Source organism: Pseudorca crassidens, chromosome 12 (assembly GCF_039906515.1).
Source record: "Pseudorca crassidens isolate mPseCra1 chromosome 12, mPseCra1.hap1, whole genome shotgun sequence".
Lineage (NCBI taxonomy): Eukaryota > Metazoa > Chordata > Mammalia > Artiodactyla > Delphinidae > Pseudorca > Pseudorca crassidens.
The window spans coordinates 7,902,771-7,921,302 of record NC_090307.1 but is presented as its reverse complement, the minus strand read 5'-3'; the positions used below and the strand labels follow the sequence as shown (position 1 = coordinate 7,921,302).

General features: G+C 41.9%; 1 protein-coding gene and 1 pseudogene across 4 annotated transcripts in view; one reads left to right on the top strand and one right to left on the bottom strand.

The window, feature by feature from the left end:
- Positions 1–4,264: 4,264 nt before the first annotated feature.
- The window catches only part of RTTN (rotatin), a 138,045-nt gene continuing 123,777 nt past the window's right edge, over positions 4,265–18,532 (bottom strand). For all 4 annotated transcript variants that reach the window (XM_067698857.1, XM_067698859.1, XM_067698858.1 and 1 more), the window contains exons 45-49: positions 16,287–16,489; positions 12,750–13,017; positions 6,797–6,900; positions 5,638–5,707; positions 4,265–4,573 (exon numbers count right to left, since the gene is read on the bottom strand). In XM_067698857.1, coding sequence (XP_067554958.1) covers positions 4,488–4,573; positions 5,638–5,707; positions 6,797–6,900; positions 12,750–13,017; positions 16,287–16,489 — 731 coding nt within the window. In that variant the 3' untranslated portion in view covers positions 4,265–4,487. The remainder of the gene's footprint in view (positions 4,574–5,637; positions 5,708–6,796; positions 6,901–12,749; positions 13,018–16,286; positions 16,490–18,532) is intronic.
- On the top strand, positions 10,304–11,055 carry LOC137203204 (small ribosomal subunit protein eS1 pseudogene; annotated as a pseudogene).

Sequence of the window (18,532 nt, the reverse complement as noted above, 5' to 3'; positions counted from 1 at the left end):
TTTATGCCCCAAAACATAACATCAGTGAAGGAACTACCTTCAAAAAAGGCCTCAGCCCTTATTAAGAGACTGGGTAATGAACACATATTTACATATTTGAAATAAATGGTAAAAGTACATATATTTTTTAATCTTCCAATTAATTTTTTGATTAATTAAACTATCATTGAGAATGCTGGTATCTGCTCAGACCAACTACTCTGTCTTCACAGCCATATTTCTCTATGATAAGCAGGTGGGTTCTGACAACTGAAGGCTTTCATGTCATGGGAATAAACCCACACCAGGAAGTGATCTTACTTTATTCTCTGACAGTACTATTTCCAGTTCTAAACGCAACTAGACTTAATCACAAAGTCTAAACGCAGATCGAATAAATTCAGTAAGCATCTAACCTCTTATTTTTAATTTGGGAACATAATACTTTAACTTCTAGTTGTATCATGTTTTTCTCTTAAATCAGCTAGAACGTTGGCCAGTGGGGCAGGGATTGGTGGTTGCCTAACCGAACCCCTTGTTCCTTTCTGCCCGGCAGAGGCCTGTGTTACTAAACGTGCAGTGAGCCCCGCTGCAGGACTACAACCCTTCGCTTCCCTTGTAGTCAACACACTGTTCTGTCCAAGGACCTAAGGGCAAGTTGTCAGACTGCTCTTTTGGGAAGCCTCCTGAAAGGGGCAACAGACAGCTGGGGGAGTTCTTTTCCTTCCAGATGGCCACGTGGCAACTTGCCGAAGGAAGAATGCATCAAAGAAGGATGGGCACTTGAGCCCCTGAGGACACTGTCAGCCAGGGACTGCACCCCACCCCAGGGTGGCGGTGGGGAGCTTGCTGGCTGTGGAAAAAAACAAAAAACAGAAAAAGAAACTCTTCTCTCACTGAAGCCATTATTATTTTGGACTTTCTACTCTGCAATCATGGCTTTTCCTAAGAGATATGAGGTAACTTTTTATAAGAGGTATCATATCCATATACTGATTCTTTGCGATCCAATCTTTACAAATAACACCAGAAAACGATTAAAAATAGTTTTCCGCTTTATAATCTGTCTCTTCCCAGGGTAAGCCAAGGGAAGAACGTTCTAACAGAGTATCTGAGGAAGTCATGTTTCCAGAACTGCAAGCAATCTGCTACCAGAACACCAAGCATTGCTGCCCAGAGGAATGAACCAAATGGGACGCAGACGCTCCAAAGGCACGGCTGCAGGCACGGGTAAGGCCACAGGGAAAGAGACGTCATTGGAAAAGAAGAAATGCATGAAAGAATTTTTCCCTTGGAGTCTACATTAAAGCACATACATTTCTCTTGGCTTTCATGTGAAATTAGTTAAAAAGAAATTTATTGAACGTTACCATATGGATCTTTTATGAAACACCATTTTTTAAAAAAAGCAGATTTTTTTTCTGAAGCAGATTTCCCAAATGCAGAAGGAGCAAATGAAACACAAAGATGAACGTTGTTGGGAACAGTTAAAACAGTATCATGCCGAGCCCCTCGTGTCTCGCTGCCAAACCTCAGAATCCCAGGTCTTGGCATGGTCTTCCCTACATCCTGAGCCTATGTATGAGACTTGTTACCTGAGTTTTATAAGGAATTTCCTTGAGGAATAACTTCTGACTTAAGAAAAATAAGCTCTAAGTTCCCCAAAACTAAGTTTCCTAATTCACAATGGCCTTTTATCATCCATTCCCCTAACTTCCTGGATCACACAGGCCAACAACAGGTGGCAAGAGGAAAAGGTCTGCTCCCAAACTGATGGGTTCTGTAAGCTAAGATTTTCTTCCGGCTGCTAAGGTTATAATTTCTTGTATTTTCCATTTTCATAATTCAGATGGAGAAGGGGCAATATTTCACCAACTGACATTCAATCAAGACAACCTGTTGAGGGCTTCCCTGGTGGCGCAGTTGTTGAGAGTCCGCCTGCCGATGCAGGGGACACGGGTTTGTGCCCCGGTCCGGGAAGATCCCACATGCCGCAGAGCGACTGGGCCCGGGAGCCATAGCCGCTGAGCCTGCGCATCCGGAGCCTGTGCTCCGCAACGGGAGAAGCCACAACAGTGGGAAGCCCGCATACCGCAAAAAAAAAAAAAAAAAAAAAAAAAAAAAGACAACCTGTTGAGCCGAAGAAGAAAAAGCATCAGGTCACCCAGGTGTATTTAGCACCTCTATGCAGTGCTTTGTGAGACTTAGACGACTTGCTCAATGTCTGTGCCTTTAGCGACCTCAGGACTGTGGATGTGCACCTCCACCAGAAACGGATGATCTTTTTGGAATGTGGGAGCCTTAGTTCTGACAACAAAACTCACTTTCCAGCACATCCCCCTCCCCAAAGGGAGAGAAGCATTGCAAGGACACAAAAGAGTTAATGCTTTAATGAAAGAGAGATACATTTCTGAGACTGTAAGAATAATCAATCACTGATAACATCTAATAGACAATGAGCTATGTACCAGGTACACAGAGAAGACTGGGCACTCAATCCTCTCCCCAACTTCACAAGGTGGGTATACTTATCCCCAGTGACAGCGGAAGATATGGCCTGGAGGCTGTCCCAGGTCCCTGCAGCTGTGCAGGGTGAGGCCAGGGCTGGCCCCAGGTCCATATGACTCCAGAGCCCTATGCCCTTAACCACTTCGCCACGTTCCCCGAAAGAACTGTGGTCACACCTCGTATGGCAGGAACAGGAATGCCAGTCATTATTCCTACTCATCAATCTGCCGAATTTGAGAAACATCATGGGTCAAGCAGCAGATCCCAGGAAATGGGGGGTAGACAAGGTGCAGCCACAAGACTAATGATGGAAAATATACTCATCATCTGTATTAATCTAACACTACAAAGGAAAACTGGTGACCTGCAATTAAATGGTCAAATTCTATTTTTCACTCCATTATTTACAGAATACCAAAGAAAAGTACTTCCAGCTATTCACTTCTGAAAAAGATTTTAGGAAGAGTGGGGAAAGGCTCCAACTAGGTCAGCTAATTATTCTACTTGTTTCCTCTGTTTTCAAAACCAGGGGCTGCCTCGTCCCCCAGACTGCTCAAGGCCCTAAATACAGACACTTCAGGATCAATGTCTGCCTGCAACCTCAACTTCCCTCTTCATCACCCACAAACGGATCACCTAGCCACTGCATTCACTCATCTCTAACACAGGTACAACAGCAGTATTTTAGAGAAAGACAGATTAAATAATAAATGTTTGGAGAATAGTGCCTGTGACATAGAAAGAGCTCTTTAAACGGAAGTTACAGAGAAATCTGTTCTATCAGTCATCAATGAGGGCTTAAAGGTGATACCAAGAAAATGACATAGACTACAAGAAACCAGGAAAAAAGGAAGAAATAATTCCTAAGATTCCTACTCTTAGAATTCTTCAGAATACTGGCATGTCCATTGCTTCAAATTAATTTGGGCTATCCAGAAACTTCTGAACTTCCTAGACCTATTTTTCAGATCTCTAATGAATGACTTTCAGAAACTACAAATTTATCTGCTTCTATTTCAGCATTTTGTCCCCATGCTTCTAGCGTAAATAACATCCCATGGCTTATTTTATTAATGATAGCAATTTGCTAACAGTACTTAATAAAAAAAGTTTTTTTTCTTTTTCTTGTTAATCATAGTTTAATTAGAAAACTTTTTCCTAAATAATGAGTGTGTATATATGTGTGTGGTGTATGTGTATGTATATGCAGGATCTTAGTTCCCCGATGAGGGACTGAACCTGGGCCACAGCAGTGAAAGCGCCAAGTCCCAACCACTGGAGCACCAGGGAACTCCCAATCTTAAGTTCTGAGTTCAGAACTACATGTTAGTTAAGAGTTATGTGAGGAGGTCTTGACAGAGTTGTTCCTGCTAGATTTTTCACATTCCTGTTCTTCATGATGTTCTGAGCTGAGACAGAATTTGAACCCAGGCCACAGTACATGACCATAAACACTATTTCTTCCTTTTTTATTACACAACATTTCAGAGGTTGAAAGGTGAAAATAATAAAATATAACACATTTATAAATCATATGGAAAGGAATTACTATCACTAAAAATTGCAAAAAGAAGCTAATCACAAAATTATACACATTTACTACAAATATTCCTTCACTGATGTGTATGCTTTGAAAAATAAGGGTTTGTATTGATGAGCCAAATTTCACGTAAAAATTTTTTTAAAAAAGGAAATCAGAACACAATGTCTTCTTTCCATTCCTAAAATTTATATTCATGAGACTGCTAAAAGCCTGTAAGCAGCAATTATTAGTCAATTTTCAGTTGCTAAAAATATTTTATTTTATTAAATAACTGATAAATAGGATTTTTACAAAACACATTGCATAGAAAAAAAAGAGTTTGTGTTCCCAGGACTCTCTATGCCCTTTGATGCAGAGGCTTAGCACGTCTTCAGGGACAGGCCTACACACAACTTGCTTCAAGGTTGGCTCACCTGTCCGGTGGCCGCTGGCTTCGGGGCAAAGCATCTCAGAGCGCTCATGAAGAGTTAAGTTGCTGCACAAGGTTTTCAAGACATTTCAAATAATAGGCATTTAGAGGAGTTTCTTCTGAGTTTAAGAAAGCTGAGACAGAAAAATTAGAGCACAGAAGAGCAATTTATTAAACTTTAGCACTGCACTGAACAGTAGACACACACACAAACACATGTGAATAGGATTATCTGTGACAAAGTTCTATTCCAATTCTTGAGTGCTAGCATTATAAGAATATTTTTAATTTAATATTTAAAATACTAAACATTTTAAAAATTAAGAAGTTATGGAATTTATTTTTAATTACTGGTTTAGCCACAGAGTGTAAACAAAAATCAATATACCTCCATAATGGATACTATTACCTATGATCCCAAATGAATGCCTTGCTCTTTCTACGGACCACCCCTCCTACCACATAAATTCAAACATTCACTGCCTCTAGAAACTCATGGTCATAGCTAGAAACAAACCGAAGGGGGGGAAAAAAAACCCCAAACCAAACCACTTACAAAAAAATTACACTATAAAAACATAAAAATTAATAGCCAACAGACACAGTACAGGAAAGACACAGTTCAGTACCTTAGTGGAAAAAAGGTTTAGAGAATAATGCTCATTGAAAACTGCTATCACTTAAAATGAAAAATGCACTTTGAGAGGAAAACCCTGCCTCATATCATGGTCACATCACAGGACCGAGTGGATGCAGGGGCAATGGGATCTATTCTTGGAAGATTGTAATTCAACTCCCTGACGTTAGATCAACATTTTCTGTTCAAGGTCAGTTCTAATTGGGCCTAGTTCTTGTCATGTAAGAACATACTTCAGCACAGTGGTGGCCACCGGCAAAAAGAAATGTGATACAAAAAAATGAGTTGGAGAAAGATCACTGACACGTCAAGAAAATACTGTATCTCAAACATTCATCTATTAGAACATTTTATTATTTTAAAAAATGTTACAATGAAAAACATGGACCAAGTATTGGCACACTTCACAATGCCTCAGCATAAAAGCTCCTCAAACTCAGTGTAGAACATCAGTGTAGAAAACTGCCATTTTGCTGTGAACTGTCCAAATGTATCATTAATCAGAGAACTCAGGGAACAGCTTCCAAGTTTAACTATAATCTCTTTAATAATAAAACTTACTTTTCTTTGCTGTGGAATATGCTTCATCCACTCTTCTTTTTATTGATGGATTTTTCAAAGTTGTTTTTGCCTAGGATAATATAGAGCAATCCATCAATTAGATTTATTCCCATGTGTTTAATTATCAGGATAGCACAATACTAAGTCTGCGCTTGCTGACTACAGTATTAAACAGGATACTACAGAAGAGAATGATGTAGCTAGAGATTCTACACTACTCCATCCCACTGTGCCACCGCCCACATCCTTCCCTATCTGACTTGATTTTTACTCTACCGTCCCATGTTCTTCCTTCCCTGCCCTTTTCCCCCTTCTCCCCTGATCTCAATTTGCTATTTTAAACTATACCATCTCAGTTTCAGTATTTCATTATTTCCTCAAACCTCAGATTTCAGATCAAGGATACACAATACTAGCAGTCGGCCAGTTGGTCAACAAGTATTTACTGAGCGATTCCAAAGTGCATAACCCTGTGCTGAGCCCTGGGGGTACAGGGGTGACAGTGACAAGAGCAGCCTCTGTCCTCACAAGTGCTGACACCAGCCAGTGCGCACCAGGGACGGCCAGCTGCGTGAGCACCGTTTGGGGATGGCCATCTATCCTAACACTGTCACCTGGCCACTACTCAGCCACTAGGTACACACAGGTATTTCTCTCAGGAGTGAGACGTCTGCAATCAAAGAGAAGGCCAGAGGCCAGAGAGAGCAGGTGCAAGTCCCACCTGCTGGCCGTTCCCCTGGGGCCGGCCCTGTGTCACAGCCTTACAAGGACTGAGCTGACTTCAAAGTTCAGTGATGACGTGTCCTAGAGAAAGGCGAATCTCGCCACTGGATAAAACTTCATTGTTCGGCCTGATTTCAAGATGAGTTTTTCCTTGACACGTCTTTTAGAAGAAACAGTTCATACTAGCATTGTACCAATATGGTAAATCAAGTTATATTCACAGGGAAAATTCACTCGAGAGAGAAACACTTGGAACTGAGACACCTCCTATTGAAATGATTACATGAAAGACTTTGACAGATAGTTTACTAATGGTTTGAATGCACAAAGGCAACACTATCTTTGACTCTTGATTTTTTCCTTTCTGACAGTCCTCTGACTTCCGGACAGCCTTGGTGTTTGCCCCCTAGGGACAACAATGATTTTAAGAACTGACCTTTTGGTAATTGTGAATCAACGCCCAAAGCGCAGCTGCTCCAATCCTCTGAGCATTTTGATTCTCACTTTCCAGACAGGAAGCTAGCACACTAATGACTTTTTCTAATAATAAGCACATTAAAAAAAAAAGTTCAGTCCCAGACAATACATTGTATTCATATCTTAGACTGGTCAGATAACCCCTTTTTACCCACCAAACAAATAAATAGTTGGCAAAAGCAATCTTTTATAACATGTGGTATGTGGGAGAACCACCTGGAAACAAATTGTTTTCACAGCAGGCACAGAACTGTCAGGGAAGCCACGGCTGCTTAACTTTTTAGGCCCTAATTCAACAAAGGCACATTCATTTAAAGACAACGATAGAGCAGAAGTAAGCCATTACACAATGAGTTTATCAATGAGCCGTTCAATCATATCTCACATTTTCACATGCAGGAAAATAGGACTTGGTCTTATGATAAATTATAAAGACATTATACAAACATATCAATAGCATGGGCTACAATATAAAACAATAGTCAAGAAATACCATATTAGTTAAGCCTTGTAAAAAAGGCCTAAACATTTCAAAGGCATGTTTGTGTATGTGTGTGTGAGAGAGAGAGGAAAATGTTTTTTAAAGGCGTAACAACACACAAGATACAGCCCCTCTGTGCAAAGCTGGCCAGAGGATGAAAGACTTACAAATTATCTGCAGCAGCCTACTCATTTTAAAGTACAGATGTCTAGCCCCAAGGAGATCGTCCAAGTGTTTCAGAACAATACATGAACCTATTTTACTACTTAACTGTATGGATCATTAAATTCTATCCAATTATTTTCCCTCTAAAATGTGTGATTTTAAAAAACATGCTGCATTCTTAGGGGTGAAACACTTGTTATTGGGAACTCTCTCTATGCATTATCCCCACCTCAGTGAATGCACCTAATGAAACTGTAACCTAGCTGAGGGTACACTCTGTGTGTCTGCTCACTGATGAATATTCACATTGCAAGTTTATTGTAGGGGCTCAATAAATACTAGTTGGATGAAAGATTCCATAACTAAAGCAAACAAAAATGATTTCAAGTAATCTTATTTAGCATTTTTCAAGAAATTTTAAGAAATTTAAAATCTTTTACAGAAAAAAAAAAAAAAAAAGCGGCTCCATAAAGTGAGCTGTGTGCAGCAGAGGGACAGACAGCGTGGAAGTGAGGTGTGAGCGCTGCAACTCTCTGCCGACTACCCCCTGCTGCCTCACCACCTGCTCTGCACTCCCCGCCACCTCTGTATCATAACCTACCCAGACCCAGGCTATATATATACAACTGTTACCTGATGCAATTCATCATGTAAGGTGATGGGTGGCAGCTGGTACTCTTAGGGACCATCATCAAATGGGAGGGTGATTTCTGTGTTCTCCAACTGAGTATCATCCAGGCATGTTTCCATACTTTTTATCAGACACTCAGAACATATAACCCATGATCTAAATAAGTTTCTATAACTCCTTCAACCAGTTACTATCTCTTAAAATTTTTAATAAAGTACTGTATAGGTACTGTATAATGTATAGGTCACTTAATGTAGTGTCCCCTCTGATAATGCAAGTGGATCAATTTTTTTTAAAACACATTTTATTATGAAATATAATATGTATACAAAAAAGCATGTAAAACATTTTTAAGTTTAACAAATAGGTATGAACTGAACTTGCACAGAAACATAGAAATAACCTCGAGAACAGACGTGGATTTATTTTTATTTATCTGCTCGAAATTATCTGAGTCTCCTGAATCTATGGATTAGTGTCTGACGAAAACAGTTCTTAAAATGTTTAGCTGTCCTCGCTTACATTTCCTCTCTTCTCCTCTCCTTTGAGGACTTCAATTAAACATGCAATTAGACTGTCCCAATGTATCTGCTATGTCACTTACCTTTTTTTTTTTATTTTAAACCCTTTATTCTTTTAATCCTTTCTCATCTTTTTTAGCTGTTTCTGCTGCATTCTGGATATTGTTTTTCTGATCTATCTTCTAATACCTAAGTTTTCTCCTCCACTGCACCTAACTTGCTGCCAGACATGTATACTGAGTGTTTAATTTTGGCTACTGAAGTTCTAGAATAGTCCTGTCTAACAGCACTTCCTACAGTGATGGAAATATTTATATGTATGTGGTCTAATAAGATAGCCAATAGCCACATGTAGCTAGTGTGACTAACTGAATATATAATTTACACTTAAACACCTATAAGTGGCTAACTGATTATCATACTCAACAGTGAAGCTCTGCTTGGTTCTTTTTCCAAATCTTTCAATTTTTCAGTTTCCTATTCCCAGCAAATACTTTCAAGTTTGTCATTTATTTATCTAAATACTGTATAAATAAAGTCATTTCAAATCTGTGTTTTAGAATTCCAGCATCTGAAATCTAGGCAGATAAGTTGGTATTTTTCCCCCTGCTCTTTCTCACTCATGTTGCCATTTCTCCTGACAAGCTTGGTCATCTTTAACTGTATACTGGCTGATGCTTTTGAAAAATTATTTGTGAAGGTTCCCTGAGGCCTAGTCCAAACTTGTCCTCCATCCATCAGAGGGCAGTTTGCTTCTGCTTAGCCCCCAGCAGCACTGTCAATCGAGGATCAGCTCCAACCAAGGTCATGGGCCACTTGTCTATGTGTGTCTGGGGTGCAGAGCTGTGAGGGGCAGTCTGTGGTGCCCATTCTCACACTTGTTTTTCTTTTCTTTCTAGTTGCCTGCATGAGGTTTGGGGCACCAATTTAATTCTGATTCATCCTCTTTCTAAGAGGTTAGTTCTTTGGGATTCCAGCTCAATACCTGCAGGATGGTCCATAAGACTCCAGAGATTGCCAGCGTCTGTCCCCTCCCCTCTTGGCACTCCTGGACAAAAGCCCCAGCACACAAAGCTGGCAAATGTCCTGGGAGCTAAAGAGCCTTCTACAAACTTCTTACCTCTCTGGGCACACACTTTCAATCAAAATTGGCCTAGAAGTTTCCCACTATGTTTTCAGTTCTTTGATTTTTTAAGGTGAATTTTAATATATTTTATCTAGCATGTTCTTGTTTTCAGAGAGGAGACCTACCCTGACATGACCAGAAACAAGGAGTACTCTGGATCTGTTTAAACAGCAAAGTCAAGCCCCACTGCCCACTCTACTCCTGGCCATCTAGACTGGATGTTTGGGTGCTACTATCAGAGTTACGCAGCCTTGCTGGGAAGATTTTCAAGCTGCCTGACCCTGCCAAGCATTCCCTCTGGATCCCCAAGTGGAGACGGAGGCAGTGCCTGCGACACATCCAGGTAGAAACGGCACAGCTGCTGCTTCCTACCCTGCCTTGAAGGCCCCTGATCTCACATCTGTGGGGCTGGGGAAAGCTACTTCTTTAAGCTAGTGAAGGAGAGAGCACATTGCTGATACAAGGAAATGTTTAAAAATAAATCCTGAGTGATCCAGCCTTTTGGCTCTCTGAGCAGCACCCTGGCAGTCAACAGTAACAAGCATCTTATGAAAGGCAGCAAAAAGGGAGCCCAGAAGAAAGCGGTTGACCAATTTTCTAAGAAAGATTGGTATGATGCGAAAGTACCAGCTATGTTCAATATAAGAAATATTGGGAAAATACTGGTCACGAGAACTCAAGGAACCAAAATCACATCTGATGGCCTCAAGGGTCGTGTTTTTGAAGTGAGCCCTGATGATCTGCAGAATGATGAAGCTGCATTTAGAAAATTCAAGCTAATTACTGAGGATGTTCAGGGCAAAAACGGCCTGACCAATTTCCATGGCGTGGATCTTACGCATGACAAAATGTGCCCCATGGTCAAAAAATGGCAGACCATGATTGAAGCTCACGTTGATGTCAAGACTACCGACGGTTATTTGCTTCATCTCTTCTGTGTGGGTTTTACTAAAAAATGTAAATCAGATTCGGGAAGACCTCTTATGCCCGGCACCAGCAAGTCCACCAGATCCACAAGAAGATGATGGAAATCATGACTGGAGAGGAGCAGAAAAATGACTTGAAAAAGGTGGTCAATAAATTGATTCCAGACAGCACTGGAAAAGACACAGAAAAGGTCCATGATGTTTTTGTTAGAAAAGTAAAAATGCTGAAGAAGCCCAAGTTTGAACTGGGAAAACTCACAGAGCTACAGGGTGAAGGTAGTAGTCCTGGAAAAGCTATTGGGGATGAGACAGGTGCTAAAGTTGAATGAGCTAATGGATATGAGCCAACAGTCTAAGAATCTGTTTAAAATTCAGACTTTTAATGGTGACAAATAAAAGATCTTATTTGTGGAAAAAAAAAACAAAACCCTGAGTGATCCAGAAATGGAAAATGCAGACTTTTCCTTCAGTTCCCTAAAGCCTGACCTTTTCCCAACTCTCTCAATAATAAAATTGCAGTTAGCAGTCCCCAAAGAAAACACTTATTCTGAGAAAGGTGAATGCTAACAGGTGATGGCAGGAAGAGGAACAGACGCCTCACACAGGCCGTCTCACTGCCCTCTGAGGTAAGGCCCTAACATCACCCTCATTTCACAAACGTAAGGACTGAGGGAGACACAGCGAAGGAGGATGGAAACCTGGAAACAAGTCACTGCAGCCACCCCCCCAGCCCCTCCCCCATGGCAGCTACACAGAGTCAGCAGAGGGGCCACGGGAAAGGAGATCATCGTTCATTTAGGTAAGTTAAAGGCTGGTTGAGCTTCTAAAATCTTCCCCTGCATTTCTAGCAATTCAATAATTATTATCAGAAAAATAGAATCATGACTATACACAACAAAATGTAAGCAGAATCCTTTCCACTTGGAAAACTCCGCGTTTCATAGAAAAACACCTCTAAGAAAAGTTTAAGTGAAAAACATGAATGGAAAGAGAATTAATACATCTGGAGCATCTACCATGTACCACAAACAGTGCCAGGCAGTTTATGTGTTAACAACTGATTTCTACCGAAGTCAAGAAAGGAGAGACCATTTTCTAGATGAAGAAAGTGGACACGGAGAAGCTGCCCCAGGCGACGCTGCGGGAGCACACGAGGGCCTGGCATCCGGCACCAGGTACGTGGGAGACTAGAGCCCACCTCTTGTCTTTTCATGATAACACACCTCCTCATAAAACTTGAAATTCACACACCCCTCACAGAAACAGCACATGGTTGCACAAACAGATGTTTCCATTTCGCTCCTTCTGTTCCAAAATTTTTCTGAATCCTCACCGATCCTCGCCTCCATCTGTCCTGAGATCAGAGAATGGAGTCGCTGTGAAGCTACTGTCACCATGTGCTGTTGGGTCCTGAACTCTGCTGACTGCTCAGTGTGGCTCTCAAGCTCACACACCCACTGGGCACCCACTAGTGACGGGCGTGAGTCTAGCTGCTCCAGATAAACATGAACAAAAGAGGCAGAAACCTCTTGACGTGTAAGAGCTTATGTTCCAGTGCAGGCAGACGAGGAACACACAGATATACACTGAAAACACAGTGTAGCAGCTGGTGGTAGTGCTATGGGGAAACGTAAAACAGGGGAGGGCGCAGAGGGTGAGAGGGCGGGGAGGCAGGAGGAAGAGGTGGGGTTACCACGTGGACAGGCTGGTCTGGGCAGGCTCCACGGACAGGGCAGTGCCCGCTCAAAGGCGTGGAGGAGTCAGGGGACCAGGACGAGGGACGGGAGGAGGGAGGTGGGGCCCAGGCCCACCTCGGTACCACCTCCTGGATCCAGCCTGGCTGTTGTGCGGCGACTTGTTAACCCGGGAGACTCAGCAGCAACTCAGGGGCGGGAATCACACCCGATTCAATTCGTCCCTACAGCTGCAGCCTCCCACAGTGCCTTGAACGTGGCGCATGATGAATAAGCACCTGGCACATTATTTATAAACTATCCTGTGTTTTCACCTGAATAACCACACGTATAAATGGATGCGTGTGGTGTACAGGCAGAATACTCACCATTAGCCAGGATCTTGGGCTTATTGGCAGGGCTGAAGCAAATGTTATGAAAAATAAGAAGAGGTAGATAAGGGCTGCTCTTATGCTTGAATTTGCTCATCTCTGTAAGTAAGTCTAAACAGCCATCGAGCCTCAGGATCATTTGCTGCCCATCTTCTCCAAACGATATGTTCAGGAGTAACTTCAACCAAAGAATGGTCAGATTACTGAGATGTTTATTTCCTCCTTTTGGCAATGTTAGAGACAGGAAGTTCTGTAAGAAGTTACTCTGTGGATAAATAGAGAGAATATCATTTTCCTCTTGAGTCTTTTCATTATTTTCCTAGTCCCTCAGAGATCACGTACTAGCATTCTGCTCCTCTTTTCCCCAACTTTAATTTCTCCTTCCTCCCAATACCTTCCAAATACTCCATCTATACTGTTTCCAGGTATAAGTGAAAAGGTTAAGGAGTGCTTAAATTTTAATTTAAATTTTAAGTGCTCAAATTTTAATTCTCACTAATCCTTTCCTGATGATGGATACAGTAACTAGTCAACTCCTAGTTATCTAGGGCAGATCATTCAGTTTGGGGATTATTTCAGGCTTCCTGAGTTTTCTCTTTCTGTCTGCCTTCTGGCAATTTTGCTCCTCATTTAAAGCGATCCTACAGGAAAGAAAAAGAAACAAAACCTCAGTCAGTCTTGGACACCAGTTAACAACTCTGGTAGTACCAACGACAAGTGTTTTTTAAAAAAAATCTGTGGGTACATCTTATATTCACTTTACCCCAGCTGCTCATCATTACAGATGATTTCTCGTGGCTACATGTCATTCTTGTAAACTTATAGATGAGAAAGCTCCATTACTTAACTGTAAGAGTCATTTCAACCTCCAAATAAAACCCCTTCTATAAAACCACACCAAACCCTGAACTATGTGAAAGACGATAACTTATTGCCTAGAATAATCTGTATGCAAACAAGGAAAGAGGGCATAAAAGTATTAGATCAAGAAGCAGCCCAGGACAGCATGGGAACCACAGGCATTTGGATCAGGGTGCAGAAGTACAATCGCTTAACTTTCAAAACTCTCCAGAGTAGCTCATCTTTCTTCCTGTTTAACAACCTATTCTGGCTTATTTCTTGGGTTCCCCTACACCTAAATCAAAATTTTGGCTTGAATCTATAAAATAAATTTGGCACTTTTACATAAAAGGACTGAGTACAAGAACGAAACGAGCTACAGAAACATTAGCAACACCACCCAAGCAACAAGTAAACTGCAGAACTGCATCCCACTCTGCCCTGCCCTTGCCATCACTCACATCTCTTCCCACCTCTCAGCCCAAATTAGTGCTTTTTAGATTCATCCCTTGTCTTTCCCATTCAGCTAGATTCTGCCATGATCTTGGGGATCTGGAGTTGACAACAGTGATAAAATATATGATAGTACTTTAAACTGTAAATATGCTCTGGGCAGTCCTTCTTTTTGCTGGGCCTAAAGACGTTTTTAGACGATTTCCTGCACTGGGTAGGATGCAAAGAAATATGCCGTGGTAGAGAGAAAAGAGATGATTTTAGAATTTTAGTTGTACAAAATAGCATTAGCTACATTTTCTAATAACTACAGATGAGTTATGGGAGGTGTAGCTGAAAGTGTCCAGGGCTCTTCATAACAATGAGCAGAGGAAGGCTCGGAGGATTCCTAATTAGAGCAGAGGAAAAATAACCTGATTGATCTGCACCTGAAATGAAAATCTGATGAAATGGAGTCCGATCACACTTATATCAAAATACGCTTAAGGGGACTTCCCTGGTGGCACAGTGGATAGGACTCTGCGCTTCCAATGCAGGGGGCCCGGGTTCGATCCCTGGTCAGGGAACTAGATCCCGCATGCATGCTGCAACTAAGGAGCCCGCCTGCCGCCACTAAGAGCCGGCGCAACCAAATTAATAAATATTTTTTTTTTAAAAAAAGGAGAAAAACAAAATATGCTTAAGTACCTTACCAAAATCATAGATTGGGGGTTGAAATATCTTAGAGATCATTTTGTTTACTCTAAAATTTTTTTGAATGAAGAAACTGAAGCTTAAAAAGAATAAGCGTCAGCTCAGTCACACATCAGATCCAAGATTAGCATTTATATTCCACTTGGGAATTCCTACTTTGCTTCCTACCAGTGTGCTCTCCATAAGGAAGTGGCAGAAAGCACTGCCCCCCCACCCCCGCCCAACAAAATCCAGTTGCGGATGACTTCTCACACACACACACACACACACACACACACACACACAGCAAATATCCAGCCATGTGCTGAGGTGAGAGCAGTAGGTCCCTGATGTGCATGGCGTGAATATTCCCACCATGGCTGATTTCAAGATACCACCAAGATGTCAGCTGGCTTGCAAAACTCCTGAAAATTAACAAAAACACTCATGAACCAGCGTGAGTTAGCTCCAACATACCACTGAGAAGATCTTTGTTTAGTAAGACTGCTATTTATTTAGAGATTGCACTCAAAGTGTGTTTGTTTTTGGAGGGGGTGGTGGCTGGGGAGATGATATAATAGAGGAAAAGGAGACTCAATTCTTATGAATGTGGTCAACTTTTGCAATTTACCTTGGCCTTCATGTAAATGAAAGGGAAGCATTCAAATTACTATGTACTAGTAAGTAACAGATAATCTGATCATATTCAAATTTTAAGGAATCTTCCAAATTAGGGATCCTGTTTACACGCACCTAAATACAGCCTAAGGGAACATGTGTACTGGGTTTGCTTAAGCCAACCGTCCCTCTTAAAGCGCCCAAGTTGAAACCAGCGGCGGGAAGTCACGTTCTGGCACAGGAGTCTCAGGGACTGAAAAGTCACCTGTGTGCCACAAAGAACTTAGGTCTAACTTGAGGAGGGGCCGTCATTTCATAAACCATTTGACAATGTAAATTGAACTAGAATTGTTATGCTCAATTTGGTCTGTTTTTTGTTTGTTTAAAGACCAATATATCGCTTTTATGATCTCAAATAAATGTAACACAGCTGTCTTTCTAAAACTGTCATCTTTTTTTTTTTTTGCGGTACGCGGGCCTCTCACTGTTGTGGCCTCTCCCGTTGCGGAGCACAGGCTCCGGACACGCAGGCTCAGCGGCCATGGCTCACGGGCCCAGCCACTCCGCGGCATGTGGGATCTTCCCGGACTGGGGCATGAACCCGTGTCCCCTGCATCGGCAGGTGGGCTCTCAACCACTGCGCCACCAGGGAAGCCCTAAAACCGTCATCTTTGAGAGAGAGAAAATACAGTCCAAAAGCTAAGAAGACAAACTAAAAGGGAATGGTGTGATCATATTCTAGCTTCTGTCACTTTTCATGTATCATCTATCAACAGGCTTTAAACAAAGTGAACCTCCTGATCCTTTTACAATCCTTTAAAATACAATGCATTAAAATCATAATAATTAATCCTAGAAACTGAGTTCTAGACTTTCACACATGTCCTCGGTTGAAAGGATTATTTTACTGAGTCTCTTTTTTATGATAGGAAGGAGAGTTTAAGTACTCACTTTTTGAATTACCCCTTTACAGTCATGAGACAAGGCCAGGTTTGAAAGAAACATGAAAACCATCTGCTGGACTGCAGTGTTCTCGAGAGGCACCTGGGAAGCCATCTTCAGGATACACAGCATCAGGGAGCTGCCAGGGGCCCCTCGATGTGCAGTTTGAACAGGATATTGTCCGTAACTTGACCAACAGAGAGAACTGCAACCTTGAAAAACAACAGTCCATCACAACGTCGTCTCGGCTCCATGCTTTAGTTCAACAACCTGAGTGGTAAAGCATGTCTGTCTATCAAAGGACTCGGCCATTAGCCTGTGAACTGCAATGGCACTGAAGGCTGGTGCTGATATGTCTGCATCTGATCTAATGGACTGAGGGCCTAATGACCTCAATAAAGCATTTAAAAACACTGTGGTCTAATGCCTTCATTTTCCAGAAGAAAAAAATGAGGACCACGAAACCCTGGGGTGGGAGGACAGGACAAACGCCACCAGCCATGTCCGCTAAACGGCATCTCGGGGCTCAGAGGTGTCAGTGACTTGCTCAAGGTCACACAGCTCACAAGCAGCGAGCGCCAGCAGTAGCATCAACTGGTTTTCCAGAGTCCAGTGTTTACTCAGTAATTTAAACAACCATATGGGATTTATCAAAGGAGAAAAATAATCATAAAAGAATTAGAAATGCATTTGACTGTATTGTAACGTAAGCCTAAGGTGTGATTAGCTTGTGAAAGTCCATGCAAGGAGGCTAACTTAAGTACAACTAGATCTGAATCAAATACTTTCTGTAAAATAAACTCATAAAAGTAAACACAAATAAATAGAGTGATCTTTCCTGTATTCACACTACACAGCAGTATCCAAATACCAAGGTTTCCGTTCATGTTACATAAAACTATCACTAAATGATGCAGGTTTGCTTGGAAACAAAAAAGACAGGAAAATAAAAAGCTTCTTCCTCCATTAGAACCACATTCTAATATTTGCATCTACTGTAAGTATGTAAGTAACATAGATTACGGTTTCAAAGATTTATCGTAAAGTATTGGGTTGGTCAAAAGTTTGTTCGGGTTTTTCTGTAGCATCTTATGGAACAACCCCAAACTTTTTAGCCAACCCAATATATGTTTCTTTTGTTCAGTATTTTGCAACGGATTCTTTTCTTCCCCTAAGCACACTTCCCTAAACCCTAAATTAAGGAGTGAAGGGTGGGGTAAAGAAGGATGATGTGCAGAGGCCACACTTCAGAGACCGCCGTGCCCCGCCGGTCACACTGCGAGAGGCCGTGAGCCGGGGTGGGGGGCAGTGAGAGCAGAAGTGGGGACGAAAAAGTCAACAGCAGCGGCCTGAAAACAAGGATGACACTGCCCTGCAGTGCTCTCCATACAGCACAGAGCCTGAGGCTCTGTTCCCGCCAGCTCACACGGCCAGAGGCACGCGGAGTGGGCGACAGGACGGGCAACAGGACAGGCGGCTCCAGGGTGGAGGAAATAGCCACCCCCAGCACACAGCAGTGCCAAGATGGCTGTGAATGTTCTCAGTTCCGGTCCTTTCTCTGTCTGTCTTTTGATACCGGGAGAATCCAATTGCTACGCTGCTGACTGTTGTTAGAAGAAGCACGCAAACCTTAAACTTGCTGACTAAACCTTAAACCTGAGACCCTAAGTTTACATGGAAAATTCACACTGCCCGCAATGCCCCCCACTTCCTTCCCCTCAAACAGTTACCTCACACCTTCTCCTCTCTTCCCAAGTCACCTCCCTGCTTGCTCTGCTCTCTCTTAGTTGTTGGCCTCTAACAATGCAGGGCCCTGGGAGGTTCTCAATAAAAAGTCTGTCAAATGCAGGAATGAAAGAGGCACCCCAATGATACCAACTGTCGCCAAGCCAACCGAACCCAGAACTACCTTTCACCACACCAGCCTCCTGTTCTAGAATCTCTTTAAGTTTTAATCTTAACCTGTTTTTAAGGTCTTCCATCATAATTTTCACTCTCAATTTTCCTCTTAAATTCAACGTTCCGCTGCCATATAATCGCGACAGTTTCTCCCTCTCTATTCCCTGAGCTGTCTAATGACTCTTCTGTCTCATCAAACATATAGTAACATAACTGCTCGTTCTTATAATACCTGTGAGAAAGCATACCTCTAACCAACATACCCTCAAATAAGTGGAAGAAACACTTCAAAATGTATATACATTTTTCCACTTTAACAACATTACATAAGATTAGTATTGCAGTATACTTTTGAA